The sequence below is a fragment of the Oncorhynchus gorbuscha genome, linkage group LG01, assembly GCF_021184085.1.
Source record: "Oncorhynchus gorbuscha isolate QuinsamMale2020 ecotype Even-year linkage group LG01, OgorEven_v1.0, whole genome shotgun sequence".
Lineage (NCBI taxonomy): Eukaryota > Metazoa > Chordata > Actinopteri > Salmoniformes > Salmonidae > Oncorhynchus > Oncorhynchus gorbuscha.
In genome coordinates, this window is record NC_060173.1 from 48262338 (window position 1) to 48282003 (window position 19666).

Sequence of the window (19666 nt, forward strand, 5' to 3'; positions counted from 1 at the left end):
CAGGTCGTCAATCCTGTCGCTGTGCGACTGCTTCTTCCGCGACATCTTCGTCGCGTCCATCCTGTCTTCCATGTCTCCTGTGTCAAGCCCTTTCTTCGCACCCCCGTTCGTCTTCCCTCCCCCTCCCGTCCTTGTCGAGAGCGCACCTATTTACAAGGTACGTAGGATCATGGACATGCGTTCTCGGGGACGGGGTCACCAATACTTAGTGGATTGGGAGGGTTACGGTCCTGAGGAGAGGAGTTGGGTTCCGTCTCGGGACGTGCTGGACCGTTCACTTATTGATGATTTCCTCCGTTGCCGCCAGGATTCCTCCTCGAGTGCGCCAGGAGGCGCTCGGTGAGTGGGGGGTACTGTCATGTTTTGTCTTATATTGTCTTGTCATTTTGCTTTTCCTTCTGTTCGTTTTCCCCTGCTGGTCTTTTTAGGTTCGTTCCCCTTTTTCTCTCTCCCTCCCTCTCTCTCTTCTCTCTGTCGTTCCGTTCCTGCTCCCAGCTGTTCCTATTCCCCTAATCAATCATTTAGTCTTCCCACACCTGTTCCCTATCTTTTCCCCTGATTAGAGTCCCTATTTCTCCCCTTGTTTTCCGTTTCTGCCCTGTCGAATCCTTGTATATTGTTCACCGTGCTGTGTCTTTGTATCGCCCTGTCGTGTCGTGTTTCCCTCAGATGCTGCGTGGTGAGCAGGTGTCTGAGTCTGCTACGGTCAAGTGCCTTCCCGAGGCAACCTGCAGTTTATTATCGAGTCTCCAGTCAGTTCTCGTGATTACGAGTGATATTGTTTTTATGATTTATTTACCACTCCGATTTGTCTAGGAGTATTGCTTTTTCCTTAAACTGGATTAAAGACTCTGTTTTCGCCAAGTCGTTTTTGGGTCCTCATTCACCTGCATAACAGAGCATGTAATACAAAATCCTCGACGACCCACTGTGTTGTCAGAGTCAGCATGCTCATGAGGCAGATATCACAGTCTAAATGTAAGTCGTGAAGCTAATAGCAGTGATGCTATTACTGTGTAACTCCGGTAGGGCAACATCTGAAAAATAGCGCACTTGGTAGTGTGTTCCGGTGCTTGACCAGTCGGCGAAAGCCAACATCACCCACGACAGAGAACAGTTGATTGTCAAGGGCAAAGAATTCCATTATCTTGGCGTTAATGGATTTCGCCCTTTGAGTTGTCTCGCTGAAATGTTCTTGTTCTTTCAAATGACTGCTCGACTTGTGGACTGCTCGAGCCACACAGTAGACATTGTGGGCTAGGTTAGGAATGCTGTGTTGCACGTGTAGTGCAACATTTTATGTGGAGTCATTACGTCATGTACCTACGTTATATAGGTATGCACGTCAGCTTTGACATTGGTTTTGCATATTGACGTTAAACTAGACAGCGGGCCAATGCTGATGTTAGCATTTTTTTGCCAATATCGGCCGATTCCGATATTTTCACTGATATATCGTGCATCCCTAACAGGATCTGCTTATTTAAGTACATATCTTAAAGTAATGATTTCATACTGCCAAGTATTGTCGTCCAAATGTTAATATCCTCATATTTTTTTACCATGCAGTTGAGAGATTGACAGTTCAGGTAGTGCTATGTCTATAATAAATAAATAAATACATTTCTGATGTGGCAGTGTGTGTGGGTCTTGCCATCGTAAGGCAACCATTCTCTTGGCTGCTGTTGGGCCTCCTCTGCCTGTATGTTAAGTTCAGTGAAGTCATCAATAAGCAGTCGCACATTGGGCAGACATGGGATGGGTTTAGACAAAATGTCTGATAATGTCAAAAGCCACAGATTGCTAAAGGAAGAAAACTTCTGGGCATTTCCAGACCATATGAATAAATGTGCCAGGAATACCATGGAGCAGAGCATACAGACCGGGGTTGAGTTTATGTTCATCTGGAAAAGTTTTCTGGAGTAGCATAACTCACATGGGCAAAATCACCTTTGGTGATTTGAGTTTATTGATGAAAATATGATGTTGGGACCAGACCGTAATCCAGATAAGATTTACTGCTGGTACATCTTTGTTCCATTTTGAACGGATTGGTAATATATTGGTTTGAATATATATCATTTGGAGAGTATGCAATTACTTACCCTTCCTGTCAATATTTTGTGGATAGGATGGGATAATAGATCACAACCCCAGGGTACGCCATAAGCAAGTAGGTAAAATAAAAGTTTAAAAAATGAAGATCCAGCCAGATTGTAATATAATAATAATAATATATGCCATTTAGCAGACGCTTTTATCCAAAGCGACTTACAGTCATGTGTTCATAAATTCTACGTATGGGTGGTCCCGGGGATCGAACCCACTACCCTGGCGTTACAAGCGCCATGCTCTACCAACTGAGCTACAGAAGGACCACATTGTATTGCTTTATTCAACACACGTAGGCTACAATACTCCACAATATCAGAGAGAGTAAGAATTCCTCTCTCACTCCAAGCTTGGAAAAGATATTGGCTGGCCACCCAACCCAAAATGAGACTGTAATTATTAAACAATGGCATATGGGATGGATGATTAATAATATATTTTCGATGGCTCCCCATTGAACGCCATATTGTAAGCATTTGCGTGATGATATGGCCAAAGGTAAGTTTGGCTTTTTTGATAGAGATGTTGGAATACACCCGATCTTGGAGCCTGTATGGCTTTGCTAAATTCTCCTCCAGGGGGCGCCAGGCCATTGGGACATTGGGTATGCAGTTTCTTCCAATATCCCAGTGGAGGTGAGAGGGAAATCCGAGAGCTGTAGAGGTTTGTCAGAGGAAGTATGTTCATCTTAATGATGGAAATGCATGTCTGAAAAGAGATGTGCAATTTGTGCATTGAGACCATCTTTGTAGGTCTAAAATTACAGTTACTGTTCTGACTTAAAATCGGCTTGAATTTATGGGAAGACTTGAAAATGACTATCTAGCAATGATCAACAACCAACTTGACAGAGTTTGAATAATTTTTAAAAGAATAACATGTAAATATTGTACAATCCAGGAGTGCAACGCTCTTAGAGACTTACCTGGAAGACTTCCAGCTGTAATCGCTGCCAAAGGTGATTCTAACATGGCATGGCAAGGCGACTGGTAATATGGCAGAATATAAACAGTGTAGTTATTCAATCTGCAAGCCAATCAAACAAGCTAAACGTCCGTATAGAGATAAAGTGGAGTCGCAATTCAACGACTCAGACACGAGACGGATGTGGCAGGGACTACAGACAATCACAGATGACAAAAGGAAAACTAGACACGTTGCCGAGACCGACTTCTTGCTTCCGGACAGGCTAAACACATTCTTCGCATGCTTTGAGGATAACACAGTGGCACCAATGTGGCCCTTTACCAAGGACTGTGGGCTCTCCTTCTCCGTGGCCGACGTGAGTAAAACATTTAAACGTGTTAACCCTCACAAGACTGCCGGCCCAGACGGCGCAGACCAGCTGGCTGGTGTGTTTACGGGCATATTCAATCTCTCCCTACCCCAGCCTGCTTTCCCCACATGCTTCAAGATGGCGACCATTGTTCTGTACCCATGAAGGCAAAGGTAACTGAACTTAATGACTATCACCACGTAGCACTCACCTCTGGCATCATGAAGTGCTTTGAGAGACGAGTCAAGGATAATATCACCTCTACCTTACCTGCCACCCTAGACCCATAGATCCACAGACGATGCTATCGCCATTATTCTGCACACTGCCCTATCCCATCTGGACAAGAGGAATACCTATGTAGGAATGCTGTTTATTGGTTATAGCTCAGCATTCACCACCATAGTACCCTCCAAGCTCATCATTAAGCTTGAGGACCTGTGCAACTGGGTCCTGGACCTCCTGACGGGCCACCCCCGGATGGTGAAGGTAGGAAACATCACCTCCACTCCGCTGATCCTCAACACTGGGGCCCCAGAATGGTACGTGCTCAGCCCCCTCCTGTACTCCCTATTCACCCATGAATGCGTGGCCAAGCACGCCTCCAACTCGATCATCAAGTTTGCATACGACACAACAGAAGTAGGCTTGATTACCAACGATGACGAGACAGCCTAAAGGGGGAGGTGAGGGCTCTGGGAGTGTGGTGCCTGCAAAACAACCTCTCACTCAACATCAACAAAACAAACGTGATGATTGTGACTTCAGGAAACAGCAGATGGTGCACCCCCCTATCTACATTTACGGGACTGCAGTGGAGAAGATGGAAAGCTTCAATTTCCTTGGCGTACACTTCACTGACAAATGAAATGGACTACCCACACAGACAGTGTGGTGAAGAAGGCGCAACAGAGCCTTTTCAACCTCAGGAGGCTGAAGAAATTTGGCTTGTCACCTAAAACCCTCAAAAACTTTTACAGATGCACAATTGAAAGTATACTGTCGGGCTGTATCACCTCCTGGTATGGAAACTGCACCGCCGGCAAACGCAAGACTCTTTTGAGGGTGGTGTGGTCTGCCTAACGCATTACCGGGGGCAAACTACCCCCCCCCCCTCCAGGACACCTACAACACCCGATGTCACAGGAAGGCCAAAAAGATCATCAAGGACATTAACCACCCGAGCCACTGCCTGTTCACCCCGCTATCATCCAGAAGGTGAGGTCAGTACAGGTGCATCAAAGCTGTGACCGAGAGACTGAAAAACAGCTTCTATCTCAAGGCCATCAGACTGTTAAACAGCCACCACTAGCACATTAGAGGCTGCTGCCTATAGGCATAGACTAGAAATCACTGGCATCGTTAAGGAATAGAATACTAGTCTCTCATGTGAACACTACCGTTCAAAGGTTTGGGGTCATTTAGAAATGTCCTTATTTTCGAAAGAAAAGCAAAAAGAATTGCCCATTAAAATAACATCAAATTAATCAGAAATACAGTGTAGACATTGTTAATGTTGTAAAGGACTATTGCAGCTGGAAACGGCAGATTTTCCAATTTACATAGAGAGTTACTTGCACACCCTTTAGTTTCCTATAAAATTGGTACATTTTCTTTTACTTTAATTTATTAAGTTACATTTTTTACTTTGAATTTCAATAGCTATAGCTATATATATATATATATATATATATATATATACAGTACCAGTCAAAACTTTGGACACACCTGCTCATTCAAGGGTTTTTTCTTTATTTTTACTATTTTCTACATTGTAGAAATAACACATATGGAATCATGTAGTAACCACAAAAGTTTAAAACAAGTAAAAATATTTTTTATAATTGATTTGTTTAACACTTTTTTGGTTACTACATGATTCCATATGTGTTATTTCATAGTTTTGATGTGTACGCTATTGTTCAATGTAGAAAATATTAAAAATAAAGAAAAACCTTGGAATGAGTAGGTATGTCCAAACTTTTGACTGGTACTGTATATAAAAATAAATAAACAATGGAAACACTGCCATGTTGATCTGAGCCTTGCTGTTGGAAAGCCACATTAGTGTCTGCCTTTCGGCTGTCGCTGATGCACCTCCACCGACTTCACTGCTCGACTTTCGTCTACAGTCAGTTGCTTTAGCCTTACCACTCAAACACGCCCATTAGGTAGCGTTCCATTGATTGGATGTTGCCAGAACTTACAACGCCTGGACAAGTATTTTACCTTTCAGCTAACAACATCATATGTTATAGCAATCTGTCAGTTTTTGACACAGTCAATGATGTGGCACGCAACTGTTGGTTGATGCATGCAACGTCTAAGCAGTGGAACACGACCAAATTCTGCCAAAAATGTAGCTAAAAATAAAATAAAAAACATTGGCACATTCACTGATTGTCCCAATTGAATAATTCACCACCTTATTCCAAATTATTATTTTCAATTTGAAGAATAGCCTATCCTGATTGAAGAAAAACCTATGATCATTCAAGATCAGTTGCATATAAGTATTGGTATTTCTAAAAAAAAAACTGCCCACAAGAGTCCTAAAGAATAAAATAAGCAGAATTGCATGAAATGTGTTACAAAATTTCTACATTTTCTCTCTGTGTGGCAAAACATGTAGAACTGCAGAGAATGTGCTTTAAACTGCAACATTTTCTCTATGCCCATGGTGAAATGTGTTTCATGAAATTACCATTAAATCTTACATTTTTCTCTCAGTCATCAAAAGGGGGGCCACCAACCAAAATCTCGCTTATGGCCCCAAAAGGCTAGAGCTGACCATAGCCATAACTTATATATTTTTTGTAGTGTTCAAGCAAAGCAGTTGTAATGCCATCATTTACTAGGAAAGCAGTGATGAACATTACATGCAGCACACCTTTCATAGGCATGTGGGGGTAGGGTTCTTGAATTCAAACATCCAGTCAAAATGTAGCTACTGGAATCCAGTGGAGCATTGTAGCCATTCTGGCTAATACAAAATTCTCCTGGCCGCCAAATGAGGTGTGATAACAACGTAACTTTGGAGGTATGGCCACGGAAGACTACATTTGCCCAGGCCCATCCCTCAGCATTTCCCCCTGACCGCTTTATTATTGTTTCAATTAAGTATTCCAGCTTTACTAGGATTTTTTTAATGATAAATTCATTTATATTTTCATATTAGTGTGTATGATTAATGCCACATCAATTGCAAAGTTAAAATGAAAATCGAAAATGTCTCATTTAAAATTGGTAGGTAAAAATGTATTCTAAACAAAATTGGGAAATGGCAAAAACTTGTATATGCAATGTGTAAAGTGAAATTGAAACTGTATTTTTTTCCGGTTAGATATACTAATCATGCATGTGTGGTCGCTGAACAACCCCAGTTACAATGCAGCATCATTTGACCTCCTCCTCTTCACAGAGACCCATCTGAGCCTGAGGAGTCTGTCTTGTGATGGTGTTGTGATTATTGTTCTCTTTCAAAGTGTGCCTGCAGTGTGGTCAAGTAGCTGCTTGTGTAACAAAGGTGGTTCAGTGACCAAGCACCTGTGATGAAACTTTGCCTGAGACAAGAAAAATTTCATTGGCTCCCCAAGCTAAATTGCCTAGGCTTTGGGTTAGCATGCCAAATGTTATTTTGGTGTAAAGGAAATCGGGTCTGATCCCTGTTGTTTACGCTAAAATCAATAGACAGAGCGTGTGACGTGGCTAGGATGTAGCAATGCACGATGGAGTCATGTTGATCTCGTGGTTCAGCCTCCAGGAAACAATTTGCATACACTTTGAAAATGAAAAAAAATGTACATTGGGCAGTTGGAAAATGAAAACAAGCACTTTCCATTTCACTTTGAGGATTTCATTTAGAATTGTCTGTTTACCATTTTCCATTTTCGATGTACCATTTAGCATTTTCGATTGTCATGTTAACACTGCAATTTCATTGTGACACGAATCATGCACACTGATATGAAAATAGAAATGCATTTGTCATTTTGATATTCCAATTTAGCATTTCATTTTTAAAGTGGCACTGATTATCCTCCATACAAGCAAAAAAGAAAACCCACTTCTTGTTTTTTTATAGAAATAAAGATGATGATGACATAGATCTAATTATCACTACAACAACAATCGTAGGCCTATGATGATGATGATGACAATAATAACAGTAAAGTTATATTAGGATATTATTATTACTATTAATACTACTACGGATATTATTAACAGTAGTATCAACAGTAGTAACAGTAGTAACATATCATGCAATACTTTGGCCTAGGCTATGTCCATCACCTTCTAAATAAGGGAACTCCTTTTCTTAATCATGCCAGTCAAATAGGATATCGGACACAATATGACATATACAGAGTTTCATTTTATTGTCATTATTTTCTTTTCATAACTTAAATGTTTGAGTTTGTGCACCTGTTTAAAACGTAGCCTGTAGGTCTATGTGTCAAAGACACTTGTTTCCTGCAAAACTTTGCATATACACAAGTGTTGGAAAATCATGTAACTTTATCAAGGGCATCGTATAAAATGGGGTAGGCTACCACACTTATCACAGCAAAACATAATTTGTACATAGTCTTCAATTATTCTCTTAAATTATTAGCCTATAAAGTTTCAAATAAATATCGACATTTTACAGTAATCCTGAGATTTAAAACAACAGTATAGTGACATTATAATGTCAAATTCAAGGAAAATATGTACTAATAGAATAGTCCACAGCATCTTTGCGCGGTCTAAACTCGCATGCGTAATTCCAGATTTGGGCAAATCAGTGTGCGGTAAAGGCGCATGGTTGGCATTTTAGCCTCGGAGCTTTTTAGTTAGTTTCGCCTGTGGCGAGAGTAGCAGGGGATTGGGATCCAGAGAGATCGTGTAGTTTTCGCATGTGCTTTTTCAGGTCAAAGTTCCTGCAGAATCCCTTGCCGCAAGTCGGGCACGTGAAGGGCTTCTTGTCATTGTGCGTATGCATGTGGAACGTCAGGTTGTACACTTGGTGGAAGGCCTTGTTACAGATGTTGCATTTGAACTGTTTCTCCCCGCTGTGTGTCAATTTGTGGTTCTTGTAATTACCTTGATGATAAAAAAAAGAAAGTGGATGTCAACAATTTTGTGAAGAATCAGAGCCACAGTTATCAGTCAATTCCGTTTTAATCCAAATCATAAATTGAGTCGTACATTGTACATGTAATCTGAGTTTAATTGAGCAACGTAAATTCAGTTCTGAAAGCAATCTAGATTTTCTTCTCAAAGCAGAATAAATAATAATCTCATATCCAAATATTGCAAATTATTCCATGTATTTAGGCTACTTTATTTGGACAAATCGAGTAATGGTCATAACAAGGTACATTTACAATCATGTAATCCAGAACACTTAACATTAACATTCTTTATAACCTTTTTGATGAAATCCTTTGCCGCAGAACTCACAGACGAAAGGTTTGTAACCTGCATGGATTCGTGTGTGAGTGTTAAGAGTTGAACTCCGGTTGAACGCTTTTCCACACTGGTTGCATTTATGAGGCTTTTCCTGTGAAGGGCATATGAACAAATGAATGTGATTTTAGAAATCTAATTTTATTTGGGGTCCAACTAAAGCTGTAGGCATACAGTACAATTGCTTATATATAGGCATATAATAAACTAGACTATAGCCTATAGCCTACTGTTAAACAAGTGAACGTTGAGATGTTCAACATCAGGCAAAAATATGAATATTTTATCCTTAAATACAATAATGGCATTGATGCGTTGTTCAATCAAATGTACTGATAATGCAGGCCTAGTTCCGTGTTGTGGTTTTCATATAGCCTCGCTTAAACAACATTGAACATGGGAATGGCTTTGGGTATGATTATGATGATTGAACAGAATACCTGAGTATGAATAATTTTGTGGCGACAAAGGGTGCTTGCTTGTCGAAATCCCTTGCCGCATACTTTGCAGATGAATGGTCTCGCTCCAGTGTGCACGGGCATATGGCGCGTTAAATTGTAGTGGGCGTTGAACACCTGTGAATAGAAAATACAGATATTATGATTCTAACATGAACGATTTGAAATTATCAAGCAGGCCTGCAAAGGAAAAGACCACCAAAATTAAATGGATGGTCTTACCTTTCCGCAAACCTCGCAGGTGAATACTTTGGGTTTGCCGCTTGGACAACCGCTGTTCAATTTGGAAGAGCCCTTGAATAGTTTGTCCGATATAATCTGTGCGCTCTCTTTCATGTAGTGATGGAGTTGAGTTTGGGAAATGTCTTTAACTCCGGATGCGTATCTGTCTGCACAGTGAGACACTTTATTTTTCTCCGCGAGGAAAGCTCTCTGGCGCGCATGCTGCAGTGGAGTGTTGAGAAAGTAGGAGGCCATGGGGTGGATGTTTACGATGCTGGCTGGGGGTGGGCATGCACTCTGCCCGCAGTTCAGGTAGCACACAGCCCCCATGGCATGAAAAGATGACTGGTTTACCACCCGTGGTCGAAAAAGTTTGTATTGTCCCACCGGCGAGCTCAGATCTGGTTGTTCGTTCTTATAGTTCAAACCAATGCTGACCAACTCATTTGAATTATACGAGGAAGCGTCAAAGTGACTCGTTTCTAATCCATTCATATTTAGTTTATTATGACCCGGTTCGTATGCCAATGGCACTAATGGTATCATGCAATGCAGTGATGATGAAGTCATGTTGAGCGCCTGCTTCGGGTCCGCTTTGCCCACCGGAGTGTGATGGAACAGGTTGGGGAAAGGTATCGACTTTGGCTCGGGCGTCCTGGCCATAATCCGTTCGATCGAAAAAGCGAGAGGCTTGGTGGAGGTGATCATGTTTCCGCCCGCAGTCAAGTTTCTAGAAGCCGAGGGGGTGCCGAAAATTCCCGCTGAGTGGTAGAGCGCACTGTCCATAACTTTCAAAACAACACCTTTGGAAAGGAGGCGTTGGTGGTCCTTTTGTAGATACCTTTGATTCCTTCTCACTGCCCCGACAGAAAGGACATCATTCGGCACACTCGGAGTCGACGAGAGCCCCCTCACTGTTCTCGCTTGCGTTGATTCCGGAAAACCAGCACTTATGTCTAGCACGACTGCTCAATAAGGCGTGTTGAGTCAATAACGCAGCCAAGACCTCACCAATAGTCACCGCCCAAGAAGAACAAGTAAAGTAGATAATTGCTCAATTCTCTTCCGTCAATTCTCCACTTGTGGCCCATCTACTAGGCTACTGCTACGATAACGTTTGTCTTACCCGCGTCGCAAAGGAGCTGTTCTTTGGTGGCCGGAGTCTTGTACAACTGTAAAGCTTTTGGCAAATCTGTGTTCCCCTTGTGGTTTCGTGTGACATCATTTGAAATCGCACAAGACAGGCGCTCTGTGGGGTCAGAGGATGTCAGCATTTGACATATCAGAATTTGATATCTTAATTGGTGCATGATATTTTAAGCATGCAACAATTCTAACTAATATAGGCATTGGTTTTACGAATGTGTATTATGCTCATATTAAAGATGAACTGTTATTTTAAAAAATGTACAAAGCAGTAGATGTATAAATCCTCTTTACTATAACTCAGCTATTAGGACCTAGTCCTATGCCAATATTTCCAAATTGGTCAGACACATGACGCAACCTTTATACTCATTGCGTTTAACCGAATTAACAATTATATACAATTGTCTCTATAGTAATCCAACAACAAGAAAACCCCACTATGCCGAACACATTACAATCTAATCTGAATTCTAGTGGATACATTTTGTTAAAAAGCTTATTTTAAGGTGTGGGCCTTTACATTTTGGCTACTGTATAAAATCCAATATAGGCTACAGTATTTTCATAAAACATTGAGTTAATTCAAGTAGAGCTATTCATTTTTTTAAAATCAGGCTGCCAGTAGGCCTATACACGAGGGAGCTCAAGTAAACCGGTGGGACTGCGGAGGTGTGCACGATGAGCTCCATATGTGCCTCAAGGACTATAGGTTTGCGCTGTCAGGAGAGGTGTATGTATCCGAGCAACAACTTCTCTAGCGCATGTACAGTAATGAAAGCTTGTCCACTGTTCCGTTTGAAGTCATATTGGTAATAACGTGGAACGTTTCATCTGGGTATATCTAGAAGAATGCTCAATGACAATCCTGTCAATGAACAAGGTAAATATGCGCATTGATTGAAACTGTCTGCGTTCCGTCACAGCAATTTTATTTAGACTGTTTACACTGTTTGATTTCTTCCAATTGAAATAAAAAAATATAGGATACCGAGAAATTAATGATGAGGGAATGTCACGGAATAGAATAAAGAGATAGGTTGGCGTTATTTTTTCTTCTAATTTAAGTAGCACTAATAGCAACACTACATTATTATTAGTATTATTATAACATAACTATTGGAGTAATTATTATTCAATATATTATATGACACGGATTGTCGAAATTAATAGGTGACGATATTTTAAGTTTATTGCGTGAAACAAATCAAATTGGTGGTCAAAATGCTATCTGTTTGGTGTCAAATAGCCTATAATCTAAAGCCTTTTAAAGAGAATCAGCGGGGTGCTTTCTTGTGCTGCTCGAATTTCTTTCAGTTATTAAACATTTTGGAGACCTGACTGAAACCCATATGGCTTGGCTTGCTATTCATTGATGCGGTGCTAAGGATTCAGACCTAAACATCTTTCACGTAATTAAAATAATTTGTAATCACTTGATTGACAATTCAAATCTCATATAATTACAAAGTATTGGTATAAACTGGCGTTAATCCCTTGTGTTTTCTTTTCCCCCCGGACTTTTTATTTTCCTTCAATTCTGAGACTATGGCATGAAGAGAATGCGATACAGCTCACTTCTACTGTAAGGACCATTTAGGTAACCAACACAGTGATTGTAGTAAATGACGCAACTCAGGGGCTTAACAGTGATGCACAATAATAATAAATAATAATTCCTATTTATAATATTTATTATTATTAGTATTTAGTTAGGACTATTTTTAATCTCAATGCATATGTATTATTATAAATAGTATTATTAGGTATTATTGAAGAAATGCTAAATAAAATAAATACTGATATTTCACCAATAGAATTTAAGGTTAGGTCTATGTACTAAAAGCCAAAAATAAATAGGCCTAACTACATGCATTCATTTCTTTAATATGCGAAAGAATCGTTTATGTTGTGAAAATTCTGCGGACGGCAAATACGCCTAATTCAAAAAAGGAAAAAAAGACTAGGCTAAACTCCTTCGGTAGCCTTCTATGAGGTTTATTTAGAAAATTACCACATAACATATTGCTTATAGGCCTATTCATACAGTGTAGCCTAAATAGTTTTTATTAATCTTTCTGGCGAACAAAACGAAACAAAACATTGGATGTAGGCTAGACTTAAGCCTTCACACTGTGTAAATTATAACACTGCTTCAATCATCAAGTCAGTAACCGACCATTAACTACTTAGTAATTACATGCTGTCAGTAATTAATAAGGGGATATCCTGATTGGTTAACTCCACAGCAGAACGACGTTATGCTTGTGGCGACACAGACGGACAGCTGGACCACAGTTAGTTATAAAAAATCTTTGGCTGGACCGTGGGCGAGGTTGCCTGATGCTGTTTCTCCTCTTCACTTGCATTTCGTTTGAAAATACAAACTCAACAACATCCTATTTTGTGTCATGTGAGATAGGGTAATGTGGAGTAACTAGCACCCCTCCCTGTCATTCTCAAAGAAACCATTTTCAACTCTTTCTCTGGTTGCCACTACTCTTGCACAAATCAAAAATTGGCTCTTTTTTAAGTCACTAACAAAACGATTCTGAGGTAAGTTGATCTAATATTTTGTCTATTAGAAACAGTTATATACAGTATATCATCTACTTAAATTAGACCTCTAAACTTTTTATAGATATGTCTACCATTAGGGGAGACTAAAGATACATAATCCACTTGTTTAGAGATACAAAAAAAATGCAGTTTTTAATAAAGCAGTAACATTTAAGGTGAGTGTGCTGGGGGGAAAAACTGCCCCCGCAGTCCAATGCAAGTGAATGGTACCCAAATTATAATTTTCCAAATCATGTGCAAATCACGTCCAAATAATCAACAAAGTAACTTAAATGAGTTACACAGTCATTTTTAGATAGGCTACTTAATAATGATTTGGCATCATAATAAGAAGAGGATATTGAGGATATTAATGAGGCGAGGATAGTGAGGACAGTGAGGATATTATTGAGAAGAGGATAGTGAGGACAGTGAGGATATTAATGAGGCGAGGATAGTGAGGACAGTGAGGATATTAATGAGAAGAGGATAGTGAGGACAGTGATGATATTAATGAGAAGAGGATAGTGAGGATATTAATGAGAAGAGGATAGTGAGGACATTAATGAGAATATGGATAGTGAGGACAGTGAAGATATTCATGAGAAGAGGATAGTGAGGACATTAATGAGAAGAGGATACTGATGATAGTGATGATATTATTGAGAAGAGGATAGTGATGATATTATCGAGAAGAGGATATAGTGAGGACATTAATGAGAAGAGGATACTGATGATAGTGAGGATATTAAAAGTGAGATGTGCAATGCCATTTATTTTTCAATATTTAATTTATTGAATTAAAATAAGATACCTAGACTTGTGCTTTTATGAGTTAATTACAAAAATATATTAGGGGGGGGTAGTTACCCCCACATTACTCTAATGGTTATATAGACAAGTAGGCCTAAAACAATAGAAATGGGTGAAAACAATTTAAGGTTCATTCCAAAATGCTATATATACATTTTCAGAAATTTTCGTAAATTAGCTTTTATTGTTTAAAAGGTAGACTGCGATATAACATAGATGCAGAAAATAAACATCATATTGGATCAAGTTCCGCAACAACAAAGAGCATTGAAGCGCAAGGCTCAACTTCTCCGCAGCTTTGGTGCCCTGGCTACAACGCTGTGAACAGCATGATGCGAAACCATGCACCTGCGCAGATACTATCTGTGACTGTGAGAGCGAAGTCTTGCATCTCACTCATCTCAATATCTGTGGTGTTGCTCGTAGCAACGTCCTTTCGCGAAGTCGACCTTTAAAGAACTTATGAAAGAGATTGGTATTTTTTCCCCATCTAATCACAGCATGAGATACTTTACACCACTGCTTAATGGTTTCATTTCAGAGAGACAAATAATCATATTTTGTTGCAAAAGTGTCTTCAGAAAGTATTCACACCCCTTGACATTTTCCACATTTGTTGTGTTACACCCTGAATTTAAAATGGTTTAAATGTAGATGTTGTGTTCACTGATCTACACACAATACCCCATAATGTCACAGTGTAATTATGCTTTTATAAATGTTTACATATTAAAAATGAAAAGTATTCAACCTTTTGTTATTGCAAGCCTAAATAAGTTCAAGAGTAAAAATGTGCATGACAAGACACATAGGTTGTATGGACTCTCTGTGTGCAATATTAGTGTTTAACATGCTTTTTAAATGAATACCCCATGTCTGAACCCCCAGTCGAGCAGTGAATTTCAAACACAGATTCAACCACGAAGACCAGGCATGTTTTCCAACAGTTCATAAAGAATGGAACCTATTGCTAAAAAAATAAAGAAAAAATAATAGCTGACATTGCATATCCTTTTGAGCATGGTGCAGTTTCTAACTTCACTTTGGATGGGGTATCAATATACCCAGTCACTACAAAGAAACAGGCGCCCTTCCTAACTCAGTTACCGGAGAGGAAGGAAACCGCTGTAAACAGTTACAAAGTTTAATGGCTGTGATAAGAGATAACTGAGGATGAATCAACAACATTTCAGTTACTCCCCAATACTTACAGAAATTACTTTATATAATTGATCTTGGCTTCATAATAGTTTCTTCTGCTTTTTGTTGCGTTTAGTCACATAATTTCTCGATTTGCAGTAAGTAAGTCAGTCAGATGTGCAGCCAGACTTATTAACCACTCCTTTTACCTCATCTTTCAACCATACCGTTTTTCAATTCCTCATCAACCATGGGGGCTTAACAGTTAGTTTCTTACCAGGTGCATGTTTATCAATAATTGAAAGTGCAGCATCTAGATGCTCCTTATTAATCACATCAGACCAACAATAATGTTGATCTCTTATACACTATTTTAGGCCCAGCTTTTGGAACAGCGCTTCAAATGAGTGGATTTGGCTATTTCACCCACACCCGTAGCCGACAGGTGTATAAAATCGAGAACATAGCCATGCAATCTACAAGGGCACAGGGCAAGACCCAGATGCAGACATGGGAGGCAGATGGATATTAATAAATATCAGAGACTCAAACCAAGGTGCAGGCAAGAGACTGGTCGTGGACAGGCAAAAGATCATAAGGTCAGAGTCCAGGAGGTAAAGAGAGGCTGGCAGGCTTGAGGTCAGGGCAGGCAGTATGGTCAGGCAGGCGGGTTCAGCGTCAGAGCAGGCAAGAGTCAAAACCGGGAGGACTAGCAAAAAACAGCAGGAGCACGGAGTAACACACTGGTTGACATGACAAAACAAGACGAACAGGCATAGACAGACAGAAAACACAGGTGTAAATTACCAGGGGAAAATGGGTGACAAGGGGGTGGAGACAAGCACAAGGACAGGTGAAACAGATCAGGGTGTGACAGTACCACCCTGCCCCCTCTAGGGGCGCCACCTGGTGTCCTACCTGTGCGCATACCTGGTTGACCGGGGTGCAAGTCGGCGATGAGTGCTGGGTCCAGGATGTCTCTAGCGGGGACCCAGCACCTGTCCTCCAGGCCATAACCCTCCCAGTCAACCAGGTACTGGAAACCCCTGCGTCGTGGTCAAACACTCAGGAGACGTCTCACCATGTCCGCAGGATGGCTATCGATGACACAGGTGGAGGGGTGTGCCTGGAAACAGAAGACAAAGGGCTGTGAGACGCAGGCTTAGTCCTAGACACATGGAACATAGGGTGAATACGGAGGAGGGTACAGGGTAACAAAAGATGAACAGCAGTGGAACTAAGTACTCTAGAGACGGGGAAAGGACTAATGAAATGGGTGAAAGTTTGCGCAACTCCACCAGAAGGGGTAGGTCCCACGTGGATAGCCATACTCTCTATCCAATGCGATAGCGAGTAGTTGGAGTCCGGCGGCAGTCCACTTGTCGACGATACCTGGAGTTGGTCTTGAGAAGCGCTGGTCGAGCTCTTCTCCAGGTACGCTGCCAGCAGCGGAAGAACTCCTGGGCCGAGGGTATGTTGACTTCCTGCTCTTGTTCTGGGAAGAGCGGAGGCTGATACCCCATGGACCACTCAAAATGGGTGAGTCCTGTGGCTGAACAGGGAAGAGTGTTCCGGGCATACTCCACCCAAACAAGTTGTCGGCTCCAGGTAGTGAGGTTGGTCAAGACGAGGCATCTTAAGGTTGTTTCCAGGTCTTCGTTTGCTCGCTCCAACTGGCCGTTGGATTAGGGATGGAATCCGGAGTACAATCCGGAGTGCAGAACGTCTTCCAGAACTGAGACGAGAACTAAGGACCCCGGTCGGAAGTCCACCGGGGGTCCGTGGATCCTGAAGACGTGCTGCACTATGAGCTGGGCCGTCTCTTTGGCAGAGGGTAGTTTGGGTAGAGGGATGAAATTGGCGGCCTTGGAAAACCGATCCACTACCGTCAGAATGACGATGTTGCCATCAGATGGAGGGAGCCCAGTGACAAAGTCCAGGGAGATATGGGACCAGGGACGATGAGGGACAGGTAGTGTCTGAAGGAGGCCGAAGGGGCTTGCCCCGGAGTCTTATCCTGAGCCCAAATGCGGCGATGAAGGCAGAGGCGTCAGGAACCATTGTGTGCCACCAGAAACGTTGTCGGTGGAAGGCCAGGGTTTGACGGGAACCCTGATGACAGGTAAGCCTGGAGGAATCAGCCCATTCCAGGACCGAACTGAATTAGGGACGAATAACCGGTTAGCCGGGCCCTCCCCAGGGCCAGATTGGGAAGGTTGTGCCTCGTGGACCAAGATCTCAATACCCCAGCCCACAGCAGCCGCAAGGCATGAGGTAGGGAGGATGTTCTTAGAATCAGAGGATGTTGCAGCGGGACTATACAGGCAAGAGAGGACATCAGGTTTAACATTCCTGGACCCTGGGTGATAGGAGATGGTGAAGTTAAACCTGGCAAATAACAGAGGCCACCGGGCCTTCCTGGAGTTAAGGCGGTTGGCTGTGCGGAGATATTCCAAATTCTTGTGATCGGTCCAAACCAAAAACAGATGTTCTGCTCCCTGTGCCTCCACTCCTCCAGTGCCATCTTGACCGCAAGGAGTTCTCGGTTACCCATGTCGTAGTTTCTTTCTGCAGAGTTGAGACGATGGGATAGGAAGGCACAGGGATGGAGCTTTTGGTTTTGGACGGATCGCTGGGACAGGAAAGCCCCCACTCCAATGTCAGAAGCATCGACCTCAACCACAAACTGACGGGATGGGTCCGGATGGGGGCTGTAGTGAACCAATGCTTCAGGTCCACCAAGGCTCTTTCAACTGCTGGGGACCATGTGAACGGTACCTTGGGAGAGGTGAGTGCCGAGAGGGGGGCCGCCAGGATGCTGTAGCCTCGAATGAAACGCCAGTAGAAATTGGCAAACCTCAGGTTTCACCTTTTCCGGGTCCATCTGGACATTTCCTTCAGCGATGACATATCCCAGAAAGGAGAGGGTAGAGCGGTGGAACTCGCATTTCTCTGCTTTCACAAATAACTGGTTCTCCAGGAGGAGCTGAAGGACTTGTCAAACATGGAGGACATGAGAAAAAAACAAGATGTTGTTGAGGTAGACAAACATGAAACAATTTAACATGTCCCGGAGCACATCATTTACCAGGGCCTGGATGACCGTGGGGTCATGGTGAGTCCAAACGGCATGACCAGCTTTGCATAATGTCCCCTGGCAGTGTTGAAGGCTGTCTTCCACTCATCCCCTCGCATATCCGAACCACGTGGTAGCTTTTCTGAAGGTCCAGCTTGGAGAAGATGGTAGCCCCCTGGAGAGGTTCGAAAGCCGAGGAAATGAGTGGTAGGGGGTAACGATTCTTGACCGTTATGTCATTAAGGCCCCGATAGGTAATGCACGGACGCAGCGTCATGCCTCCCAATGGTGGCTTCATGCAGGGAGACAGCGTAGCAGAGCTGGTCCAAGTCTGTTGGGTCTGTCATGGCCAGTTCGTACTATAAGGCACGGGGCGAGTGCCAGATGCAGACGCGGGAGACAGATGGTTCGAGTCTCTGATATTTATTCGTATCCAAGGGGCAGGCAAGAGATTAGTCGTGGACAGGCAAAAGATAATAACAAGGTCAGAGACCAAGAGGTACAGAGGCAGACAGGCTTGAGGTCAGGGCAGGCAGTATGGTCAGACAGGCGGGTTCAGAGTCGAGGCAGGAAAGGGTCAAAACCCGGGAGGACTAGCAAAAAAACAGAGAAAAGGTAAAAGCAGGCGCACAGAGTAACACGCGGGTTCACCTGACAAAACAAGATGAACTGGCACAGAAAGACAGAAAACACAGGTATAAATGTGGAAGTGGGGATAATGGGGAAGATGGGCGACACCTGGATGGGGTGGAGACAAGCACAAGGACAGGTGAAACAGATCAGGGTGTGACACAATCTCCATAGACAAACTGTAGTATGGCCTTACTGAAGAGCTCAGTCACTTTCAACGTGGCACCGTCATAGGACGCCACCTTTCCAACAAAGTTCGCCAAATGTATGCCCTGCTAGAGCTGCCCCAGTCAATGGTAAGTGCTCTTAATGTAAAGTCGAAATATCTAGGAGGAGCAACGGCTCAGCCGCGAAGTGGTAGGCCACATACAGCAGGAACGAGCTGCAACAAACACTCAAACTGGACAGTTTTATCTCAATCTCTTCATTCAAAGACTCAGTCATGGACACTCTTACTGACAGTTGTGGCTGCTTTGCATGATGTATTGTTGTTTCTACCTTCTTGACCTTTGTGCTGCTGACTGTGCCCAATAATGTTTGTACCATGTTTTTGTGCTGCTACCATGTTGTGTTGCTAACATGCCGTGCTGTCATGTGTTGCTGCCTTGTTTTATGTTTTTGTCTTAGGTTTCTCTTTTTGTAGTGTTGTGTCTCTCTTGTTGTGATGTGTGTTTTGTCCTACAGTTATTTAAAAAAAATCCCAGACCCCTGTGCCGACTGTAAAGTAAAGTTTGGTGGAGGAGGAATAACAGTCTGGGGCTGATTTTTCATGGTTCGTGTTAG

General features: G+C 42.3%; 1 protein-coding gene across 1 annotated transcript; it reads right to left on the reverse strand.

Annotated features, from left to right (window-relative positions):
- Positions 1 to 7823: 7823 nt before the first annotated feature.
- On the reverse strand, positions 7824 to 10671 carry LOC124009963 (fez family zinc finger protein 1-like). Its single transcript, XM_046322273.1, has 4 exons — positions 9520 to 10671; positions 9280 to 9414; positions 8801 to 8933; positions 7824 to 8473 (listed from the first exon to the last, which is right to left on the reverse strand). The coding sequence occupies exons 1-4, from the start codon at positions 10303 to 10305 to the stop codon at positions 8220 to 8222; spliced, it is 1308 nt and encodes a 435-aa protein (XP_046178229.1). The 5' UTR covers positions 10306 to 10671; the 3' UTR covers positions 7824 to 8219.
- Positions 10672 to 19666: the final 8995 nt, after the last annotated feature.

Bases quoted from the DNA above. Each gene is read 5' to 3' on its own strand.
- LOC124009963 (XM_046322273.1), bottom strand. From the start codon at position 10,305: ATGGACAGTGCGCTCTACCACTCAGCGGGAATTTTCGGCACCCCCTCG. The intron at 9,415-9,519 runs GTAAGACCATCC...TTCTATTCACAG, and splicing joins CCTGCGAGGTTTGCGGAAAG to GTGTTCAACGCCCACTACAA. The intron at 8,474-8,800 runs GTTATAAAGAAT...TTTATCATCAAG, and splicing joins CAAAGGATTTCATCAAAAAG to GTAATTACAAGAACCACAAA.